The sequence below is a fragment of the Drosophila hydei genome, unplaced genomic scaffold (genome assembly GCF_003285905.1).
Source record: "Drosophila hydei strain 15085-1641.00,03,60 unplaced genomic scaffold, DhydRS2 tig00000283-arrow-arrow-pilon, whole genome shotgun sequence".
Taxonomy (NCBI): Eukaryota; Metazoa; Arthropoda; class Insecta; order Diptera; family Drosophilidae; genus Drosophila; species Drosophila hydei.
Genome location: NW_022045702.1, coordinates 1,677,203 through 1,696,481, shown reverse-complemented (window position 1 = coordinate 1,696,481; position 19,279 = coordinate 1,677,203). Strand labels below are relative to the sequence as shown.

Below are 19,279 nucleotides of genomic sequence, written 5' to 3'. Positions count from 1 at the left end.
TCCTTAGCCATCCAATGTCACTTAAAAGCAATGAGCAAGGCTGCAGCTGACTGCATGACTAGGCAGATGCCCTGTAAATTCTTTTATATAGAGTAACATACAAAGTTGAAAAGTTCTAAAATAAGTGTAGTGAGATTATCATAAAAATTAGTATGACTTTAGTTAAGCATTCAGCGTTGTGTGTCTGCTCAAAGTTCAGATTTCTTATATTTCCCGAGCTAAGGCTGTAGGGAGGCAGCGTGACTGAGCTGCAATGCAAGTAAAGTTCAGCTTTCAACTGAGCATTGCTTTTTGTGTCGAGTTGCTTAGCCAGTCAAATGTCATTTTAAATAAATGAGCTCAGCAGCGAGCCTAGACTGAACAACTAAGCGAATACCCTGTAATTTATCTTAACTTTTAGACTTTTTTAGATGCTTTTCCCAGCTGCTTTAGTCTTGGACATTGTCTCCTAATTATTTCAAGCTATGTTTAATGAGTCGCAAGACTTAATAGTGCTCGAGTCCCTGGCTCTGCTCTACTCAGTCCTCTTTGCCCGCTTAATTCGATCAGTGGAAAGCATAGGTTATGTGAGCAGAACTTGTCTATAGCTGGGTAGCCCAGGCCGCTCCAATCAATAGCTGCCCAATTGGGCAACAGGCTGCTGCAGACACACCCACCCACACAGCCTTATACACATATTGAGTATACGCCTTGTGCGCCTCATACAATTTTCATGGGAATTAGAAAGTGCCCACGCACTGAAACTTAAACACACACACACACACACACTATCCTAAATAAATATACGTGCACACACCCACACACAGCTGCCGCATTTGATTTTATTTGCCGTGCGTCGCCGATAAAAGCGAAGCGCACGAAAATTTGCAAAGAGAAATAAATTATTAAGCGGGACAAGGGATAATATTATAGAAGACGGACTGACGACGGCGGGGGGTTATCTGAGTGTTATCATGAAATATTGAGCACAGGTTGCGCCACTGATTGTGTGTGTGTGTGCGTGTGTGTGTGAAGCAAATGCTGCTGCTGCTGCTGCACGCTTTGCCAATGAACTTGTCACTTACAATTTATTTTATTATCTTTCTTCAACTCTCCCTCTCTTTCGCTCTCTCTGTTTTCACTCTTATTTGCTGCTGCACGTTTCGTGTCCCAAATGAAATCAATACCTGCGTCCAGGTGACCCAGGAGATGCAGCAGCTGCTAGAGTGCCGCGGCTACGAGCTCACCTGCCGCGGCAGCGTCAATGTCAAGGGCAAGGGCTCCATGATAACCTATTTTCTGAAAGGCAAGGCACAGCAGCCGACGCCCGCCATGCCCGTGGAGGCCTTGGCGACGGCCGTCGGGGAGAAGATGCCAGCGGAAGCTGACAAGACGCCAGTGATTGAGACTGTTGCTCCGGCCACAGTTGAGCCACCAGACGATGTGCATGTGGACGAGGACGACGAGGAGGATGACATAGACTTGAATTCCAATATGCAAAACTTGACGGCGCAGCGGCGCAAATCTCTGTGCCGACAGCACAATATCTCCTCCTCGTTCGGCACCAATGTCAGCTCCACGGGCATCACGCCCAGCATCTCGAACAGCTCCAGTGTGGTGACAATTGGCGCGCTGCCCGTGCTGCTGCGCAATGCGAATCAAGCGAATGCCGACAGCTGTGCCACGCCCACAGCGCCCAGAACCTTGGTCGCTGAGCTCAAGGAGGAGATCGCACGGGACGAGAAGAGCGCACTGAAAGACTCCATTGAGAATCTGGAGATTCTGCTGAAGAACAACATCAGCCTCTCGGATCTGAGCAACAAGCAGCAGCAGAATCTGCGCAGCGAGGGCAGCTGCAGCAGCTCGGCGACGACGACGCTGCGCAAGCGAGACACCATCGTTAGCTTCCACGTGACCGAGACGCTGACCACGACAGCTGCGTATGTGCAGCAGCAGCAGCGCAAGCGCCGCTCGGTGAGCACCATGGCCGCCAGCTGCACCACCAGCTGCAGCAGCACCATCACCACCCGGCTGCTCTCCAATGAGAGCCAGAGCTCGGCACACACAGCGCCCGGCACGCTGGAGAGCGGCGAAGCAGCCGGCGCTGGAGCAGACGCCACTCAATGCCAGGCGCTGGATTGGCAGCCGCGCACAGCCAGCCTGGAGCCGAATCGCAGTCCCATCAAGACATCCCAATCGATGAGCCCCATCGGCCTGGCCACCGAGGTGTTCGTGCTGCCCAACAGTCGCAGCATGATCCTCATCAGCAGCAGCAGCACTGGCAGCAGCCCGGGAGGCGCCGGCGGCGGATTGGCACCAGCTGGAGGCAGCGCTCAGCGACCAGGGCTGCTGCAGCAGGTTAGCACGTAAACAGCAGCTGTTGGTTGATGGCCAAACTAAATGTAAATATGTATAAAATGCAGTCGAGTAGAGGGAGCAACGGCGTTGCCAGATCGTCGAGCTGCTAGAAGAGTAAAAGATTAAGAAGTTTTACAGATGTAGACAGCTCTAAAAGCTGCCTGTTAGCATGCTACAACATTCAGGCGTGTTCGACTAGACACACAGTCGATTCTAGGTTGACAGCGTTGCCAGATCGCCAGGCGGCTAGAAGAGTTAAGTAAAGAAGAGATGGTTTATAGAGCTCTGAGAGCTGTTTGTTAGCATGTGGCAACATTCAGGCATATTCGACTAGACACACAGTCGATTCTAGGTTGACAGCGTTGCCAGATCGCCGGGCTGCTAGAAGAGTTAAAACGCAGATTATATAGTTAAGAAGTTGAAAACTGCTTAGTTTTGCATGCTCCAGCAGTATTTTTTCTCTCTCTACCTATCAAGCACCCTGACAACGAGGGCATATCCGACTAGACAAAGCGGCGTTGCCAGATAGTCAGGCTTAGCGAGTTAAGAGTTGTTTAGTCCGTCTCCCAACTATTCCTATTGATCTCGCATTTGTTGTTTGTTGTTTGTTCCGTTGAGCAGCGAGGCATATCCGACTAGGCTGACTACCCTGCATATCACAGCAAAAAACGAATTTCGAACCGAAAAATAAGCTGTTGCCATAGGCTAGAGTTATGTATAGTTAAATAAGGGGAGCACTATGTCCAGGTTCCTATATAAATATATATATATATATATATACTATTTGTAGCTGTTAGTAGCGCAACTGTACTCCATCTACAGGGTATACAAATGCAGCAATTTCTAAGCTTTGTTACCATCAAATGTATCGAAACTTTATAGACATGTGACTCGAGTCAATTTGTTAGCTCTAAAGAGAAAGTGAAAGATGTTGAATCTATATAGAATTCTGTTATGATATGAGGGTAAATCAAATCGAACTCGCAGTTGGAACTAGAACTTTAAACTAACCAAAGCTCAAAATGTTAAAGCGCTTTATGTGTGTGTTAGACTTATATGTGTATATGTGTGTGTGTGTGTGTGAGAGAGAGAGAGTGTGTGTGTCTGTGTGCGTCTCAATGTTGCTGAAAAAACAACACTAAATTTTAATATAAAAACTAACTCTATGTATTATATAAAGGAATACCTAAAACTAAACTAAACCAAAGAGCAGATATACCGTATAAAAAGAAGATAAAAACAAAAATCAATTCTCGCTGTGATTTCTATTATAAATGTATAGATTATTTTATAGACTTGCGTTACATAGTTTTAGCTTGAAGACTCAAGGAGAAACCCGAAAGAGTTCGAAATTGTAATTGAGAAAACATTTATCTTCGACTTGAAACTATAATTTAACTAAGTTTTGCTACAAAGCTCCTCTATATATATAGTTATATATATATAAATAAGAAACATATATCAAAGTACAATTTGTGTCAATTTCAGTGGAAATGTTAAATGTTTAACGTAGTTCGCAGTTTGATTCATTTTCAACTCAAACTCAAACTCAAACTAAAACTCAAGATTCAAATTCAAATTCAAATTCAAATTTAAATTCAATGTTAATTACTGTAAATGTGTGTCGCAATAAAATTGTTGTTAATAAAAAGCATTATTTAACATTTATTATGCAAATGTATTTACAGCAAAACGAAGCGGCGCCAATTTCTGCCTAGATCTTGCGCGCGCGGCGCCAGAGGAAGTAGTAGCCCAGCAGATGGAAGCCGAAGTAGATGCCGACTATGGCCAAGAGATTGCGATAGAGGTTCGCCTCTATGAAGCTATACTTGTCCAGCACATCCTGCCCGGTGTGGAAGCAGGGCAAATCAGCGCTCTCTCCAAAGCAGGCTGTGTGTGAGAGGGCGAGAGAGAGAGAGGGAGAGTGGGTTAGTTGAGCTGGCAGCAGGAGTATGTGCTCCTCTCTCACTCACTTATGTTCTGCACGCCTGACCATTGGGCAATTGTCATGGCCTCGTTCGCATAGAGCATCCAGGATAGAAACTGTGTCCAATAGAATGCCACAGGCAGCGAGCTGTGAAAATGCAGTGGGGAAAAGCAAGTAAGCGAAGCAAGTCTAACTAGAATATACCCTGTAATGCTATTAATTAACTATCAACGAGAGTTCAGATGCCAAATCTAACTCCGAGATATGTTTAAAAAGAAGACTAACTAGCATACCCTGTCATTCTTTTATCTGAGTTTTCGAACTCTCTTGGTCTTTAGAAAATATCGTGAGTGAGTGACTAACTGGAATATACCCTGCAATTCGTTTATCTATCTGTCAAAGTGAGCTCACATACCACATTAAAATTGTCTAACTTCGAGCTATTCTCAGCTCTAATGTACCCTGCAATAGTTTACCCTAATTATCAAGGAAGTCATTTCTTATGGTCTTCAAATTGCGCTTAAGCCAAGACGCCAAAGCGATTACTGTTGAGGGAAGTATATAATCGATAGATAGAATAAGAAAGGATTGAAAAGAGTATATAGGGATTAACATATAGACTTTGAGAGCAGCGAATAAATAGATAAAAGATATACGCTAAGATAGACGAGGTATGTCAAGTCAAACTATAAATTAGTATGCAGCTTACTTGCTTAACTGCTGGCTAATGAGGTTTACTACAACTCTAGATAGTTAGATATTCCAGGCCAAGTGGACTTCAGTCATTGTCCTCATCAAGTATACGCCTCTTAGATACACTGCCAACCAAACAAACGAGCGACACTCCTGCCTTCCTTCACTTCATCCGACTTATATCCCACCTAATCTTTTCACTTCCTCTCACACACACACTCCCTGCATAAAAAGTTGTACAGGGTACGTCCGAGACTAAGAAAAGGTCTCTATTCGAAGCTCTTCACCTTACCTAATTTTGATGAAGATGCCCGACGTAATCATGATAATGTAATCAAGCGGCACGAGATACGCCATCGCCAGCGGCACCGAGTTGAAGGCCGTGGAGAAGAAGCAGCCGCAGGCGGTGGCCACATTCATCACCAGGACAACGCAAATGGCCGTAATGCCGAAGGCATACAAGGTGGCACGCAATCCTGTTAGCCAATAGCAGATGACGACGAACAGCAGCGGCTCGATAATCATGCCAGGCAGCTGCAAACAAACCAGAGGCAGCAGATGATGATGATGATGATGATGATGATGATGGCAGACAATGACTTACCATGGCCAAAATGTTGGCGACGTAGTACTGAGCCGTGGTGTACAAGCCGGAGCGGGTTTCACGCATGAAGAGCGGAAAGCCCTGAGGGAAGATGTTCAGCGCGGAGTACATGGGATGGTAGGTGTTCTCCGATATCATGATGAAGATGGTGCCCTGCAAGCAGACGAACGGAGTGGCAGCTAGTGCAGACCAAGGTAAGCGACATTTGAACCCACCTGCACCGCCTGCACGCCCAGCTGCGTTAGCTCCGTGGTGCCCGCAAAGCAGGCGCCAATGATGAAGGCCATGGCCATCTTCTGCAGAAAGCGCATCCACTGTATGGTCGGGTCGCGTAGCAGCGTCAGCGAGGCACGCAGCCAGACGACATGGAAGCGTTTGTACCAGGCGACGCCCTGGAAGGAGTCCAGTTCCGTATCGTAGGGAAAGTTGCCCGACTGCGCCATGTGAATCTCCAAGTTGACCAACATATCGCGCTGCTTGGCCGCCGAGCTGACGGCGAACTGATCGCACAGATGCTGCGCGGAGCGCTGGGAGGCCTGCTCGTAGCCGGGATCTGTGGCCAGCACGCCAATAAGAAAGTCCGCCGGATTGTACGCCTCCGGGCAATAGTAGCCATGGTCCGCAAAGAAGCTCAGCGCATGCTGCGGCGATCCCGTGAAGGCGACACGCCCATCCGCCAGCAGCATCACATTGTTGAAGTTGTCGAAGAGCTGAGAGCTGGGCTGCAATAGAGATGGGCATTGGAGCGGCAGATGGGAGTGGAACCAGGACTGGTTGATTACCTGATGAATGGTGCATAGGATGGTGGTGCCCTTCTGTGCCAGCTCGTGCAGCGTAGCCACCAGCTGCTGGGCGCTATACGAATCGAGTCCCGTTGTGGGCTCATCGCAGAAGAGAATCACCGGATTGTTGAGCAGCTCGACGGCAAAGGCCAGACGCTTGCGTTCACCGCCAGACAGAACCTTCTCATCGTCTCCGCTGCCAATGCGCGTGTGGGAGGCGGAAAGCAGACCCGTGCGCTCCAGCAGCTCCTTGATGATCAAGCGACGCTCTTCGCTGGAAACGCGCCGATCCAAGCGCAGATGGGCCTGCAACCAAGAGAAGCTGTACAAGTAGCTAGCAATGAGAACTGCCAAAGTTATCGCACCATAAAGTTCAGATGCTCCAGCACAGTGAGCGAGCCTATGAAGAGATCGTCCTGATAGACATAGCCGCTGATGCGATGCATAAAGGGACCAACGCGCCGGCCATTGATCAGTATATCACCTTGAACCACAGTGCCAGCTAAGGGGAAATAGTTCATGCAGCCAGATCTAGTGAGTGCTTATCTTATCGGCGCATATAACTCACCTGGCTGCCTGTAGCCCAGTGTTGACATTAGCGTCGTCTTGCCCGAGCCACTGTGAATGAGAGGTGGGAGATGAGTTGCCATTAAGTTGGGCGCGAAAATAAAACTACACATATTTAGTGGCCGCTAAGCCCTGCGCTTATCAGTCAAAGATTAAGATGCTAGCCATAACCCAGTTAGAGGAATTTTTCTGGTCTTGTTCCACTCTGACGCAACTATATCGATTACGCTTGGAGGTGCGCTGAGGCGTAGCTTGAACTCGTCTCACCTGGCGCCCATCAGAGCCATCAGCGAACCGGGCTGCACCGCGCCCGTTGAGTTGTTAATGATCCGCTTCATGCCACGCCCCGAGCCCACATTCGTGTAGACACACAAGTCCCTCCAAACGAGCGTCGCGCCCTGCTCCACGGGCGACCATTTGCTGTAGCTGCGCAGCGGCAGGCTGCGCTCTGAGCTGTTGCGCTTGGAGAGCTTCGGCGTGGTGTCCAGACTGGCATTATCACTGGAGCTGCCGTTGCCTTGGCCAATGCGCACCACCTGCAGCTCGTGCTGTTCCAGCCGCCTGCTATCCGTATCTGACATATTTTATCTCTTTTCTTTCTCAAACAGCGTCCGCAGCTCACGAGGTTATCGTTCGACAGCTGCTTCTCAACTAAACTCAACTAAGCAGAGCGACAGGCAGCAGCGACAGGCCAGCGATTGCCACTACAGTCTGCACTCGTTACTGTGGCTAGCCGCATTTGATCTTTGTCAGGGTTAGAGCGGCTGGGCGTGGCAGCAGCAACGACTAAATAAGCTGCAGCTCGGGTTACCTCCAGGCCTTGGGAAGCCCAACAAGCCGCCATCCAGACAAGCGCTCAACCAGCAAAGGGGGAAAACCGCGCATAGCAGAAGCAGTGAAAATTGCATAAAAAAAGTAAAGAAAATTTCAATAAATTATTTACCTAACTGCACTGAGAAAAATCAAGTGCAATCAATTGTATTTCATTCACTAAAAAGTATAATTCTTTAGCTGCATAAATGTAGCACATTTTTGGGTCCAGCCTAAAAATTCGCTGCAGAATCGTCAGCTGAATGCATCCACGAAAGTTGAAACTTACATTTTTAGACTCCACCCTACGACATAAAAGTTACATTTATTGGGCAAATTTTTGCGTTCAGCCTAAAGATCTACAAAAATATAATATTTAAGCGCCGTCAATTGAGTACTTTTTGGGTCCAGCCGAAAAATCTGAAGTTTTCGCCTTGCTAGATAACCATCTGCTGAATGTACCCACGAAAATTTGAATTTATAGCGGCACCAATTGTGCACTTTTTGGGTCCAGCCTAAAACCCCAAATTTGAGCACACGGCATGTTTTCCAATACCGCACAAAAGTATGCTGCTTTAAAAGCATTCCAATTAAACATAATTGGTGCAGCCCAAAAGTATGCTGCAACATTTACTATGGCGCAGTTTTAATTCGACGCGCGAAAGTATGCTTTACAATTAAATCGAATACAATGCATCAGTAAAGAATATTAAGCAATTTAACTTTTGCTGCCATGCTTTATTTATTTGATTTTACTAAAAACTTAACTTCAAAAATATATAAATTTTATTTTTAAAAATGTGCCAGGAATGTTGTGTGTAGTTGTGGTACAACGAGAAACTGGCTAATATCCTAGAGTTGTGCTGAGGCAGCATCTGCAAGTAGAAGATAATATAAATTAATTAATTTCGTGCTAACCTTAAATTTTCTAAGTGTAAAGCGAGACTTTATAATTGTATGTTATACTGCGTGCTTCTGCTAGTGATTTATTGATTTTTGATGAGCTTTCCAACTACTCTCATCTGTGATCTTAGCTGCTCTCTCTCTCTCTCTCTCTCTTTCTCTCTTCATATCGTCATGTTAAACTGTTCACTGAATTAGTTCCTTCCACACTCTAACAGCGCAGCCGCAGCTAGGACCTCAGCAGTGTCACTGCAACGGTAATGTTTCTCTGTTAAGAACGAACTCTGTTAAGTTCAAAGCTCATGTTAGTTTATGGACAGTTGCAGTTGCATAGAGTTCATATGGTTTTCTGTTCATACGGAGGTTCCTTTACATGTTGCTTGCATGCGGTCCTATAAGCGTATATGTTATCTGCCTTGTGTACTTGCTCTCGTTGTTTTAAGAGATCAAATGGAATGATAAAGGCGACAGACTAACCCAATCTTAATAACCTGATAATCATGAATAAACAAAATACATATAGCTAAGGTAAAGACTGGAAACTCTGTGTTTATTTGCTTAATTAAAGTACTAGTATAAAATTTGCAGTAACTGCCTGTACACACTCTTCTCTTTCAGCTGCTTAAAATGAAAACTAAAAAATTTCAACAAGCTGGTATATATACATGCACACATATGTATATAAATAAATATATATGTATGTATTTGTATATTTTTATGTATCTGTATAAGTGTCGCTAATCGTATGAGTGCATGCAACTAGCTCTATCAACGCTACTTGATACGTGTAGAATATAAGACGCATTCTTTAGCTTCACCTATTGGCAGTTGTTTGAGAGCGTTTTAGTCGCGCGGTACGCTGTCGTCAATGTGTGTATAACACCGGGAATTCTAGGCAGAGGCTGATCGAAATGTATAAACAACAAGTGAAGTGCATTGTCACGAAATCTTACTTACGGCAAGCCGAAGATTAAATCCCCTCTACTCAGAGTGCTTTGAAGTTACACCTCGTTGTAGCTACAACAATTGCGAATATGCCCTATCTGATTGGGGATCTTTGCCCCTTTACATAATCCATAACAAATTTTATGGCCGTCGAAAATCTAATTATACGTCAAGTTTAATCAACTTTAGTGCTAGAAAGTGAAATTGGAATTGAAATTAACAAAAAAAAGGTAGGGTTTAAACTGACGTGTTTCGACTGCAGCCTATATACATTTGTATTCATGAAGTATACTGTTTAATAGTGTCTGACTATTGGCATTATATAGCAGAGTGCGATCAGAAATCTCAGCTAGCGCCTAGGAAACAGTTATCGTTATCATAGAGATACTGATACTGACTTTTAGGGTATCCTAAATTCTGTGTCTTTATCAATGCTTCTTAGCTTATCAACCAGACACCAATGACCCAGGCGGATAGCGCGTTAACAACAGGCAAAAACAAAATAAAAATAGGGCTTAGATAAGCTTAGCAGTAAAGTTAAAAAAAACCCTGCAAACGCGCGTACTAAACCAGTTTTAACCAAATTGAATATAAATAGTACAAATAGTAAACAATTAAGTTTCGTTCGATTAACTTAATTATATAAAGTGAAAAAAAAAACCCGATACGTGCATATCAGTAATCTCTGTCTATTGGCTTAGCGCGAAACAATTCAAATTTTTAAAAGCTCGAAAAGCTTTGCTCATGCAGAGCGAGCACATTCTGAAAGCTTTTATGCTAAAGCATTGACTTTGCTCACAGGAACTACAAAAACCGAGCAAAGTAAAACGAAAAAAAAAAAACAAATTAATCCATAGAGCAAACTAGCAACAACAAGCGACACGCTGCTGAGAGCTCGCAGAGCAGTAAACGACGCTCAACTGAAATGAGCGCTACGGAGGTGAGTCCGTCTTGTTGAGCGATATTTTTTGACATTGCGCGTATTTTGTTATGTGTTGCTAAATTTAAGCAAAAGTTTTCAAGAGAACAAGAACACAAATCGAATTCATATCGAATCTAAAGCAAACATATGCGCGCGTTCAGTTATGTGATTACCATTACGTATATTGTGCCAATAAGAAGCGTCCCAACATCTGCTGCTGCGTGCAGCATTTACTGTACTAAACGAGCAGCACCAAAAAGCTCACACATACATACAGATATGTATGTGTGTGTATGTTCGTGTAAACATTAAAAACGTATGCATGTGTTATGTTGATAGATCTACGCGAAAATTAAGCTCAGTCACGACTCAATATTAAAAGCCTTGCTTTCGTAAAGAATATTGAGACGAGGGGTGCTTTTAATATTGTGAAATTAACAGTACTAATTATTAATATAAATAAAAATATTTATTTTTATAAAATATACATACATCTACATGTGCATGTTCTTCGTAGAAATAATTTCTTGCTTGAAAACAAACACTTCCAATTAATATTCATGCACACATTTCTTGTTTTTTTTTATTCTGAAAACTATTGAACAATCATTTTTGTTTATCAGCACTGTATGCAGCGTCGATAATTCATACAAGTTGAGGGGAAGCAGTCGCAACACATGTGCATATAATACAGCGTTACCGGTTTCAATTTGTACACTAACAAAACCATATACCACAATCAAGCTTAAATTTAGCGTCGGACACTGACGTCATTGGAGAGTGTATGTCAACGTGCTCAGTAAAAGCTCTCTCTCTCTCTCTCTCTGGTAAAGCACTCACTGCTAAGCTGTTGTGAGTGCGACAGGCTTAATAACACAATACACTCAATAAGCGTATGCGCTCTCTCTCTGTCTCTCCTTCTTTTTTTTCAATTATGAACTTGCAAATCTGTTGCATATTTTTAGGGCTACTCAGAAAATGCGCGACGCACAAGCATTGCCAGCAGCTCTGGGGGAAGCAGCGTCAGCAATGCCATCGCCGTTACGGCACAGCGGCGCAGTCTCTGCCAATGGCTGATGAACTTCATCAGAAACATTTCAGTCGAGCCAACCATGTTCCTATATATGTTCGCCTTTATGATCACCTCTGTGGTGGAGCAGAACTTCTTTTTGCAAAAGGCCTGCCGTGTCAATAATAAGCTAAGCGACGACATCTGTACGAATATCCATAAGAAAGGAAACGAAGAGTATAAGAAACAGGTACTGGACACCACAGCCTGGTTCTATCAGTGGGAGAATATCGCGGCGCATGTTTTCCCCATTATCTTAGCATTATTTCTAGGATCCTTTTCGGATCGTCGCGGTCGCAAGTTGCCCCTGCTGATGGGTCTGGTGGGTAAGTTCATCTATTCCACGATGGTTGTGGTCAATGCCAAGATGTCCACCTGGCCGGTGGAGTATATAATCTATACGGCAACGTTGCCATCGGCCATAACTGGCGCTGATGTGGCCATCTTTGCCTCCTGCTTTGCCTACATATCCGATATAACGACGTTGCAGCAACGCACCATTAGGGTGACCATATTGGATGTAGTCTATTTGACTGCGATGCCAACGGGCGTAGCCCTCGGCTCATACCTCTTCTACAATGTATTCAATGAGTCCTATGCGGATATGTTCGCAGTGAACGCAACGCTCCTGCTGCTTGCCATCATCTACACGCTGCTGGCTCTGAAGGTGAGTTCCGGCTGCCCGAAGAGAAGTCTCAATTGCAACCTCTGTCTCCGTTTCCGTTCTCTTCATTCAGTGGCAAACGACACCCAATCAGCGCTCGCTGCGTGAATTGGGCTGCTGTGGCTTTTGGGGCGATTACTTTGATCGGCAGCACATCAAGGACTCCATAGCGGTGCTCACCAAGCCTCGACGTGGTCACAGACGCAGCTTCCTCTACATCCTGCTCATTAGCATGGCGCTCTACACCTTCCAGCGGGACGAGGGAAACTACTTGTATATGTACACATTCGACAAGTTCAACTGGCAGGTTGGCTCCTACAGCACCTTTAAGACCTTCAAGTCCTCGGCGTTTGTCATTGCAATGCTCCTGGCTGTGCCGTTGATGAATAAGCTTCTCGGCTGGCGAGATACGGTGGGTGCTCTCGACTTCCTTCTGCCAACTCGCAGCTCTATTCAGTGCCTTTGCAGACCATCATCTTCATTGGCACCTGGGCACACGCCATTGCCCGTTTGTTCTACTACTTTGCGCCTAGTCCTACGCTGCTGTATGTCGGCGCCGTTGTCTGCAGTCTGGGTCCCATAGTTGGGCCAATGATACGCTCGATGACGTCCAAAATAGTGCCCCAGTCGGAGCGCGGCAAGGTCTTTGCTCTGCTCTCCGTTTGCGACAATGCAGTGCCCTTCATCAGCGGCGTTTGCTACTCCCAGATCTATCGGGCGACGCTCAAAACGAATCATGGAGGCGGCATCTTCCTCCTAACCCTGGCCACACAGCTGCTCGTCTTTCTGCTGGTGCTGTAAGTAAGCCCCATTAACTAATTGAGTTCTATTTAAGCTTTGCTTTCGCAGCTGCATCCACATTGTGCTGGGCAGAAGTTCCTTGGCTGTGCCCGAGGTGCCGGAGAAGGAGAGTGGACTGATTAGGCACGAGGATGTGCAGGCGTCCACAAACAATGCGGAGCAAGCAACTCATTGAGTTCAACAACTATCTGTGTTTTAAGCTAATAAAAGACAAGCAATTTTCTATTTTTAAACTTGGCCTCGACTTGCATTGACCCTGCCACTCAGTGATGCAGCTCAAGCTCTCTATCTAAGCTGGCCAACTAAGGTACATATATTCTTCAGCAGCTATAGATCAGCTCCTTGAGCTCAACTACTCCTAGCTTGAGGCTAAAAATTTCTATTTTCAAACTTACCTGCTTTACTTATTCTTGGAGAGCGTGCGCTGCTTCTCGGCATGCTCCACCACTTGTTCGTCCACAAAGAGTCCTTTGCGCCTGCGCACACTGTCCATGTAGAGCTTGGCGCGATTTGCTGAGTCGGCCTTCTCGCCAAAGTGCATTAGTTCCTCCTCGGTTGTGGGCAGCCAGAAGGGATCAATATCAATCACCTGCCAAGAAGTAGAAGAAGAAGCACGCAGATCTGTTTTGAGTAAGTTTTCCAGGAATTCATTTGGGCACAAAACGGAATCGAAGGCGGGCCACTTGAGCGAGGACAATAGGGTATATACGACGGCGTCGCTGGGTCTATGCGCCTGCGCCTGCGCCTGCTTTACGTGATATTTTATGAGTGTGCGAGTGTGCGTGTGTGTGTGTGCTGGCAATCAGGGAAAGCGTGCATTTTCACATCTTCATTGTTACGCTCGAGTGCCTCGAGTGTCCCGTCTGGAAAGACATTCAAATGGCTGTTGCGCATCCTTAATGACTTTTTCAATACCAAGTGGGATAGAAAGGACACAAAGGCGTTCGTTGCGTGATAAGGCACGCCAGGATACGCAGAATTTTAGTGAATGGCGTGAAGTATTTGCCAGTGATTGATGATTGCCAACCAGCACCAGCAGCCAGCAGCCAGCAGCCAGCACCAGCAGCCAGCCTGCTTGTGTTTTGTTGTGCACAGCAGGCGGGTGTCGAGCCGCGTTGTTTTTGTGCTGCTTCTGCGGAACGGCTGGCCCCTAACGAAAAGCCAGCTCAATGCCAGGAACTTTGCTTTTGTGAATAGCTTGAGTGAAGAGTTGCAACAGGATTTGGTTTCAGTTCGTGCGCAAAGAAACTTTTGTTAACTATGCCCTGTACAAAGACTGAAGAGGGGTCTATTAGCACAGGAGTGTGACAGCTAGAAGGTCACTGTGATGAGTTCGAAACTAACTTTTATAGTCAACTTGAATTTATCTTGGATCGCAGCGATTTAATCATGGATATTTGTCTATCCCAGCTGGCATATGAGGAGCATCGCAAGGAATCCCTGTCCAAAGAGTGCGCTTGAGATGACTGCCTTTCACTTGGACAATCTCTAATTGCATGTTGTAGCTGTAGCTGTGCCCTTACCCAAGGACCAGTGAAGACCATCAGAAGCTATTACTGAGTACTTGAACATCCCATCTTCTCTCCATCTGCTCGCCTTCAACTCTAGCTTAGAGGTTTCTTATCTCAATCTATGCACAACTTATTCAAGCTCAACCCTTTACAGAGCATGCGCTAGTCGAGCATACTCTATTTGAGCACTTTTACTTGTTCTCTTAGCAGCATCTGTTCGCACTACGCTAAACTGTGCTCCCAGAGCCCCAAATGTAGATGATTATCGGGCACAACGTTTCGCTTGTTTAACAACAACGAACAAGGCCAAGGCAGAGGCGCAGAGCAGGAGCCGAGGGAAGCAAGCGAGGAGCTGGCTGCAGCAGTAGCCAACGTAATCTGCAAAGACGACACGCGGTCCAGGCCAAGGCAGGGCAATCCCCAGCTACAGCTCAAGCTGTTGTTGGCTATCCTTCTGCACATGCGCACAAGCAGCTAGCAGGCAACGCTGCTTTCCCCAACGCACAACGGTTCGTCAAGTTGAACAACACAAAAGAATTCAAGCCCTTTGGCAGCTGAAGTGCTCCAAAAGTGCGCAGCGCTTGCGTCTGAGCCGGTCCAGACAAATGAGCAGCGATCGGCAGCATACACTGAGAGAAACTAAGCAAAGCAGAACAGGATTTGAGTGCCTTGAGAGGGGCTAAACGGGTAGAGCCAAGCATGATTCAAATGAGAGAATGAGCATCAAAAATATATAATAAGAAGACTATATTCATGTGGTAGTTAGGTCAGTGTTGCAGGCGAGATCACGGTCCATAAGAAACGCCCAAACAAATCCAGGTTTATAGAGCATAGAAGCCAGCTTTAGTCAGAGAACTTCTTCAAGAACTGAAACTAAGAACTAAGCAGAGGTTTTAGATGAAAATATCATCATCATATCATCATATACGAAAGTTGCTCGATCTTAAAGTTAAAAGAAGATGGAAAAGCAGCAAAAACAAGTCTAAAATATTATAGGAAATTCTTAAGTCAAGTAATACTCAGCTAAAGCTCATAGAGTTGGCCCAGCTGTAGGATTTTTAGAGTTAGCAATGAAATCATAGAAGGAGCTTGGCATACCAAAGAGATTCCCTAAGACTTAGTGCCCAGGAGCACATCTTAATGCTGCTACGATACATAGCCTATGTGATTCCATATATTTCAGTTTCTTACATGTGACTTGATACTGCTCGTGAAAGACGAAACACGCGAGAGACGCGTGAGTCGGATACTCTCGACTGATTGTTTGTATAAGCGTACGTACGTATGTGTGTGTGCGTGTGTGTTTGAGTATGTTTACCTGTCCGCATGCAGGTAATTTACGCGGCAGCTACCGAAATACGCGCAGCGCTGAACAGAATTGGGAACGAGGCAGAGGAAGGGGCAAAAAAAAATAAAATATATATATATATATATAAGCAAAGTGCGGCCCGCAGTTGAGATTATTATCGCGCGCCAGAAACAGAGCCACAGCCACAGCCACAGCCAGAGGCAGAGGCAGCCAGAGTGCTGCGAGCAGCAGCAGCAACACAAATGGAACGTCCGTTGCGCATGCGCTGCAAAGTCGAGCTCGAGCCTCGAGCCTCCAGCCTCGACGAGCGTCATTTTGACAGCGCGCACAATGCAAACCACGTTCCACTTAAGCGCAACAACAGCAACAGCCACAGCAACTGCCTAAAGGATTGCCACAGCCACTTGGATAAGCACTTGCTGGCTCGGAGCTCAGCTTAAAAATATACACACTCGCACACACGCACACACACAGCTGTGTCTGTATGCATGTGGCACATGCAGCGCAGACTTTAGGGCACTGCCATGGCCTCAACCTCAAGCTGAAGTCGCAGTCTTAACGCTGGGCAACATATTCCATATTCCTCGCCTGCTCTGCGCTTCATTGAAGAGACTTTCCCTTTGGAGCTGGGGCTAGAGGGTCTGTAGCTGGAAGCTGGGCGTCGCTGCTGCCTCTTGCAGGTACAAAACGAGTTATCAGATTATTTGTTATTTGTCTGGGCCTCAAAACTCTGCGCTGTTCAGTTCTTTTGGGCTCTCTGCACTGCTCTGCTCTGCTCTGTTTTATTTTTCACTTCAAGTAGTTTTCGAGTTATGCAAAGCACAACAACAACAGCAACAACAACAACAACAACAACAATAATAATAATAACAATCATATGCGACGCGTTAATGATAAACACTCCAAACAGGAACAACAACAGCAAGAATAACAACGAGCTGAACAAATGAAAGGCACAAACGAGCTGGGCCCAGCCACTCGCCCCCTCCCACTGCTCATTTGAAACTCCAATAAGAATCCAAGTAAGACCAGTAGCCAAAGCCGAGCTGAAAGGGAATTTTTGAAGGGGATTTTATTTATTTACTTTTTTACATACTTTGGAATAGGCCAAATGTGGCCTTGAGTGGAGTAAAGAAAATCGTGTACTGATTGCATAATAAAGGTGGAATTTAAGGAAGGAATATTTTCGAAATATATTTTTTATATGATACGAGCCCCAACCACTATTAATTCGAACAGCATGTTTTTTTTGCAGTGCGCAATGTTTAACACACTATATTATCAATACTACTAAAGATAACACATACCAATGCATTTCGTCTCAAAGAGAATTTTATTCTCTTCACGACGAAAAAAAAAGTTTTGCTCTATTTCCAACAACAACAAAAATATGAGTAATTTATTCAAACGGTTTGCTTAAGAGATAAGAAAAAAGTGACCACTATTAATTCGAACGCGGCGTAATGTGATTTACTATCATACTTAAAACAATAATTTAATTAATATTAGAATTGTGTAACGTCGCCCTTGGCCTGCATTACGCATTTAACTCGTTTTGGCATTGAGCTTAACAAATTTTTGCAATGCTCTTGAGAAATTGAGTCCCACATCTCTTGCAACTTGATTTTCAAGTCAGAAATATTCCTTTGTGGCTCATTTCGAAGCTGGTTTTTCATTAGCCACCAAATATTTTCAATTGGGCTTAGATCTGGACTATTTGATGGCCAATCTAAAACCTCCATTTGATTATATTGCAGCCAATTTTTGGTTCGCTTGGCTGTGTGCGATGATGCTCCGTCCTGCTGAAAAGTGAATTCACCGCAATCTGATAGTTTTGGTATTGATGGCAACAAACTATCTTGTAAAATATTAATATATTTTTCAGCATTAACTGTCCCTTCAATGAAATGAAGTTTTCCTAATCCTTTGGCAGACATACATCCCCATACCATAGTGCTCGCAGGAAACTTTGTTGTTCTTTTAAGGCAGTCTTTATGGTATGTTTCTGACCTCTTACGGATGACGCGTTTTCTCGTATCGCCGACACTAACATCAAATTTAGCTTCATCGCTGAATATGATGGTATCCCATTGCCTTTGAGTCCAAGACATCCTTTCCCGAGCCCATTGCAAACGCTTCTTTTTTTGACGAAGCGTAAGCAAGGGTTTTTCCTTGGCCTACGAGTAAGATTACGAGTAAGTTATTGGGTACGATGCACAGGTAATAACAAAACATACTTTATAAAAACCATATCCAATACTTTTTAATTGCTGTCGCGTCCACTCTCGCTTGACAGTTTTGCCAATTGTCTGCGACCACTTAGAAGCCAAATTTCTCAAAGATTGGCGACGATCAGCCTTAACAATTTTGGCCAGTTGTCTTTTGTCGCGGGGTGTTATTGCTGATGTTCGGCCTCTATTCGCAATGTTATTTTCAATATTCCCATTTTTTTTGAAAATTTGTATCACCCCATGCACAGACGACTTAGGCAAATTTAATTGCTTGCTTATCTCCGTAAGTGTCTTTCCAGATTTAAAATAATCCCTAATCAATACTCTGATTTCTTTAGAAATAGGTTTACCACGAACCATCGTTGCTAAACTTCTACTGATCTGCAGCAATTCTAAAATTTTTTTGCATGCTGTATTGTGACATTATTTGCAGATCATAACTAGATAATGATTCCGTTACATTAGTTGCTTTTGTTTTGCTCTTCTTGAGATTAAGGTAAGCTTACGCCGCGTTCGAATTAATAGTGGTCACTTTTTTCTTATCTCTTAAGCAAACCGTTTGAATAAATTACTCATATTTTTGTTGTTGTTGGAAATAGAGCAAAACTTTTTTTTTCGTCGTGAAGAGAATAAAATTCTCTTTGAGACGAAATGCATTGGTATGTGTTATCTTTAGTAGTATTGATAATATAGTGTGTTAAACATTGCGCACTGCAAAAAAAACATGCTGTTCGAATTAATAGTGGTTGGGGCTCGTATGTGGAATATATAGAATGAGATAGAAGTGAGAAAAGTAGACTTCATTGAAGACAAAGTTACTAAGAACTGTTTAAGTTGTTTTATGTAATATAAAATACAAAATATATATAATAATATATATATATTATATATTATAATATAAAATACTAAACTAGTTAGCGGTTTATATAATATAGTGAATATTAGGGCTACTCTTAGCCAACGTTAAGAACTTGTCAGATGTCAGCTAGAGCTACGTAGAGAATAGAGATAAGAGAATATCTGGTGGGCTCTCAGCAGTGCTGAGTGTGTTTTAATACCCTTAAAGAGTATACCAAGCGTAAATTAATTATAAAACATATGCCCTAATGCTGCTGTACTTCAATAGAGCAGACAACTTGACGGACTTTACGAACTGTAGTTTTTGACTTATCGAACTGTCATAAAGGGATCAAGCTTAGAGCTG

General features: G+C 44.4%; 4 protein-coding genes across 6 annotated transcripts in view; 2 read left to right on the top strand and 2 right to left on the bottom strand.

Annotated features, from left to right (window-relative positions):
* Positions 1–4,079, top strand: part of LOC111604680 (adenylate cyclase type 6) — a 46,963-nt gene extending 42,884 nt beyond the window's left edge. Inside the window, exons 29-30 of one of the 2 annotated variants that reach the window (XM_023322842.2) lie at positions 1,177–2,337; positions 4,026–4,079. In XM_023322842.2, the coding sequence (XP_023178610.2) occupies positions 1,177–2,337; positions 4,026–4,055 (1,191 nt within the window). In that variant the 3' untranslated portion in view covers positions 4,056–4,079. The remainder of the gene's footprint in view (positions 1–1,176; positions 2,338–4,025) is intronic. The other variant, XM_023322844.2, reaches the window with a different exon arrangement.
* LOC111604684 (protein scarlet) lies at positions 4,032–7,491 on the bottom strand. Its single transcript, XM_023322850.2, has 9 exons — positions 7,178–7,491; positions 6,912–6,961; positions 6,709–6,845; positions 6,344–6,649; positions 5,777–6,283; positions 5,562–5,714; positions 5,250–5,491; positions 4,311–4,411; positions 4,032–4,227 (listed from the first exon to the last, which is right to left on the bottom strand). The coding sequence occupies exons 1-9, from the start codon at positions 7,489–7,491 to the stop codon at positions 4,052–4,054; spliced, it is 1,986 nt and encodes a 661-aa protein (XP_023178618.1). The 3' UTR covers positions 4,032–4,051.
* A 1,002-nt stretch (positions 7,492–8,493) lies between these two features.
* The window catches only part of LOC111604682 (elongation factor-like GTPase 1), an 89,177-nt gene continuing 78,391 nt past the window's right edge, over positions 8,494–19,279 (bottom strand). The window contains exons 6-7 of the mRNA XM_023322847.2: positions 13,420–13,613; positions 8,494–8,595 (exon numbers count right to left, since the gene is read on the bottom strand). Of these exons, the coding sequence (XP_023178615.2) occupies positions 13,425–13,613 (189 nt within the window). The 3' untranslated portion in view covers positions 8,494–8,595; positions 13,420–13,424. The remainder of the gene's footprint in view (positions 8,596–13,419; positions 13,614–19,279) is intronic.
* Positions 9,457–13,236, top strand: LOC111604685 (proton-coupled folate transporter). Of its 2 annotated transcripts, none has more exons than XM_023322852.2 (6): positions 9,457–9,536; positions 10,270–10,508; positions 11,456–12,226; positions 12,297–12,635; positions 12,692–13,020; positions 13,073–13,236. In XM_023322852.2, the coding sequence occupies exons 2-6, from the start codon at positions 10,494–10,496 to the stop codon at positions 13,197–13,199; spliced, it is 1,581 nt and encodes a 526-aa protein (XP_023178620.2). In that variant the 5' UTR covers positions 9,457–9,536; positions 10,270–10,493; the 3' UTR covers positions 13,200–13,236. The 2 variants fall into 2 exon arrangements, with proteins under 2 accessions (XP_023178620.2, XP_023178621.2); XM_023322853.2 differs by having other exon boundaries at positions 9,464–9,493.

What these genes read in the sequence shown, in the direction of transcription:
- LOC111604684 (XM_023322850.2), bottom strand. Translation starts at nt 7,491, where the DNA reads ATGTCAGATACGGATAGCAGGCGGCTGGAACAGCACGAGCTGCAGGTG. An exon ending in TGGGCGTGCAGGCGGTGCAG is followed by an intron (nt 5,715 to 5,776) that starts GTGGGTTCAAAT and finishes GTCTGCTTGCAG; the next exon opens with GGCACCATCTTCATCATGAT. An exon ending in TCGCCAACATTTTGGCCATG is followed by an intron (nt 5,492 to 5,561) that starts GTAAGTCATTGT and finishes GTTTGTTTGCAG; the next exon opens with CTGCCTGGCATGATTATCGA.
- LOC111604685 (XM_023322852.2), top strand. An exon ending in TTCTCGGCTGGCGAGATACG is followed by an intron (nt 12,636 to 12,691) that starts GTGGGTGCTCTC and finishes GTGCCTTTGCAG; the next exon opens with ACCATCATCTTCATTGGCAC. An exon ending in CTCGTCTTTCTGCTGGTGCT is followed by an intron (nt 13,021 to 13,072) that starts GTAAGTAAGCCC and finishes TTGCTTTCGCAG; the next exon opens with CTGCATCCACATTGTGCTGG.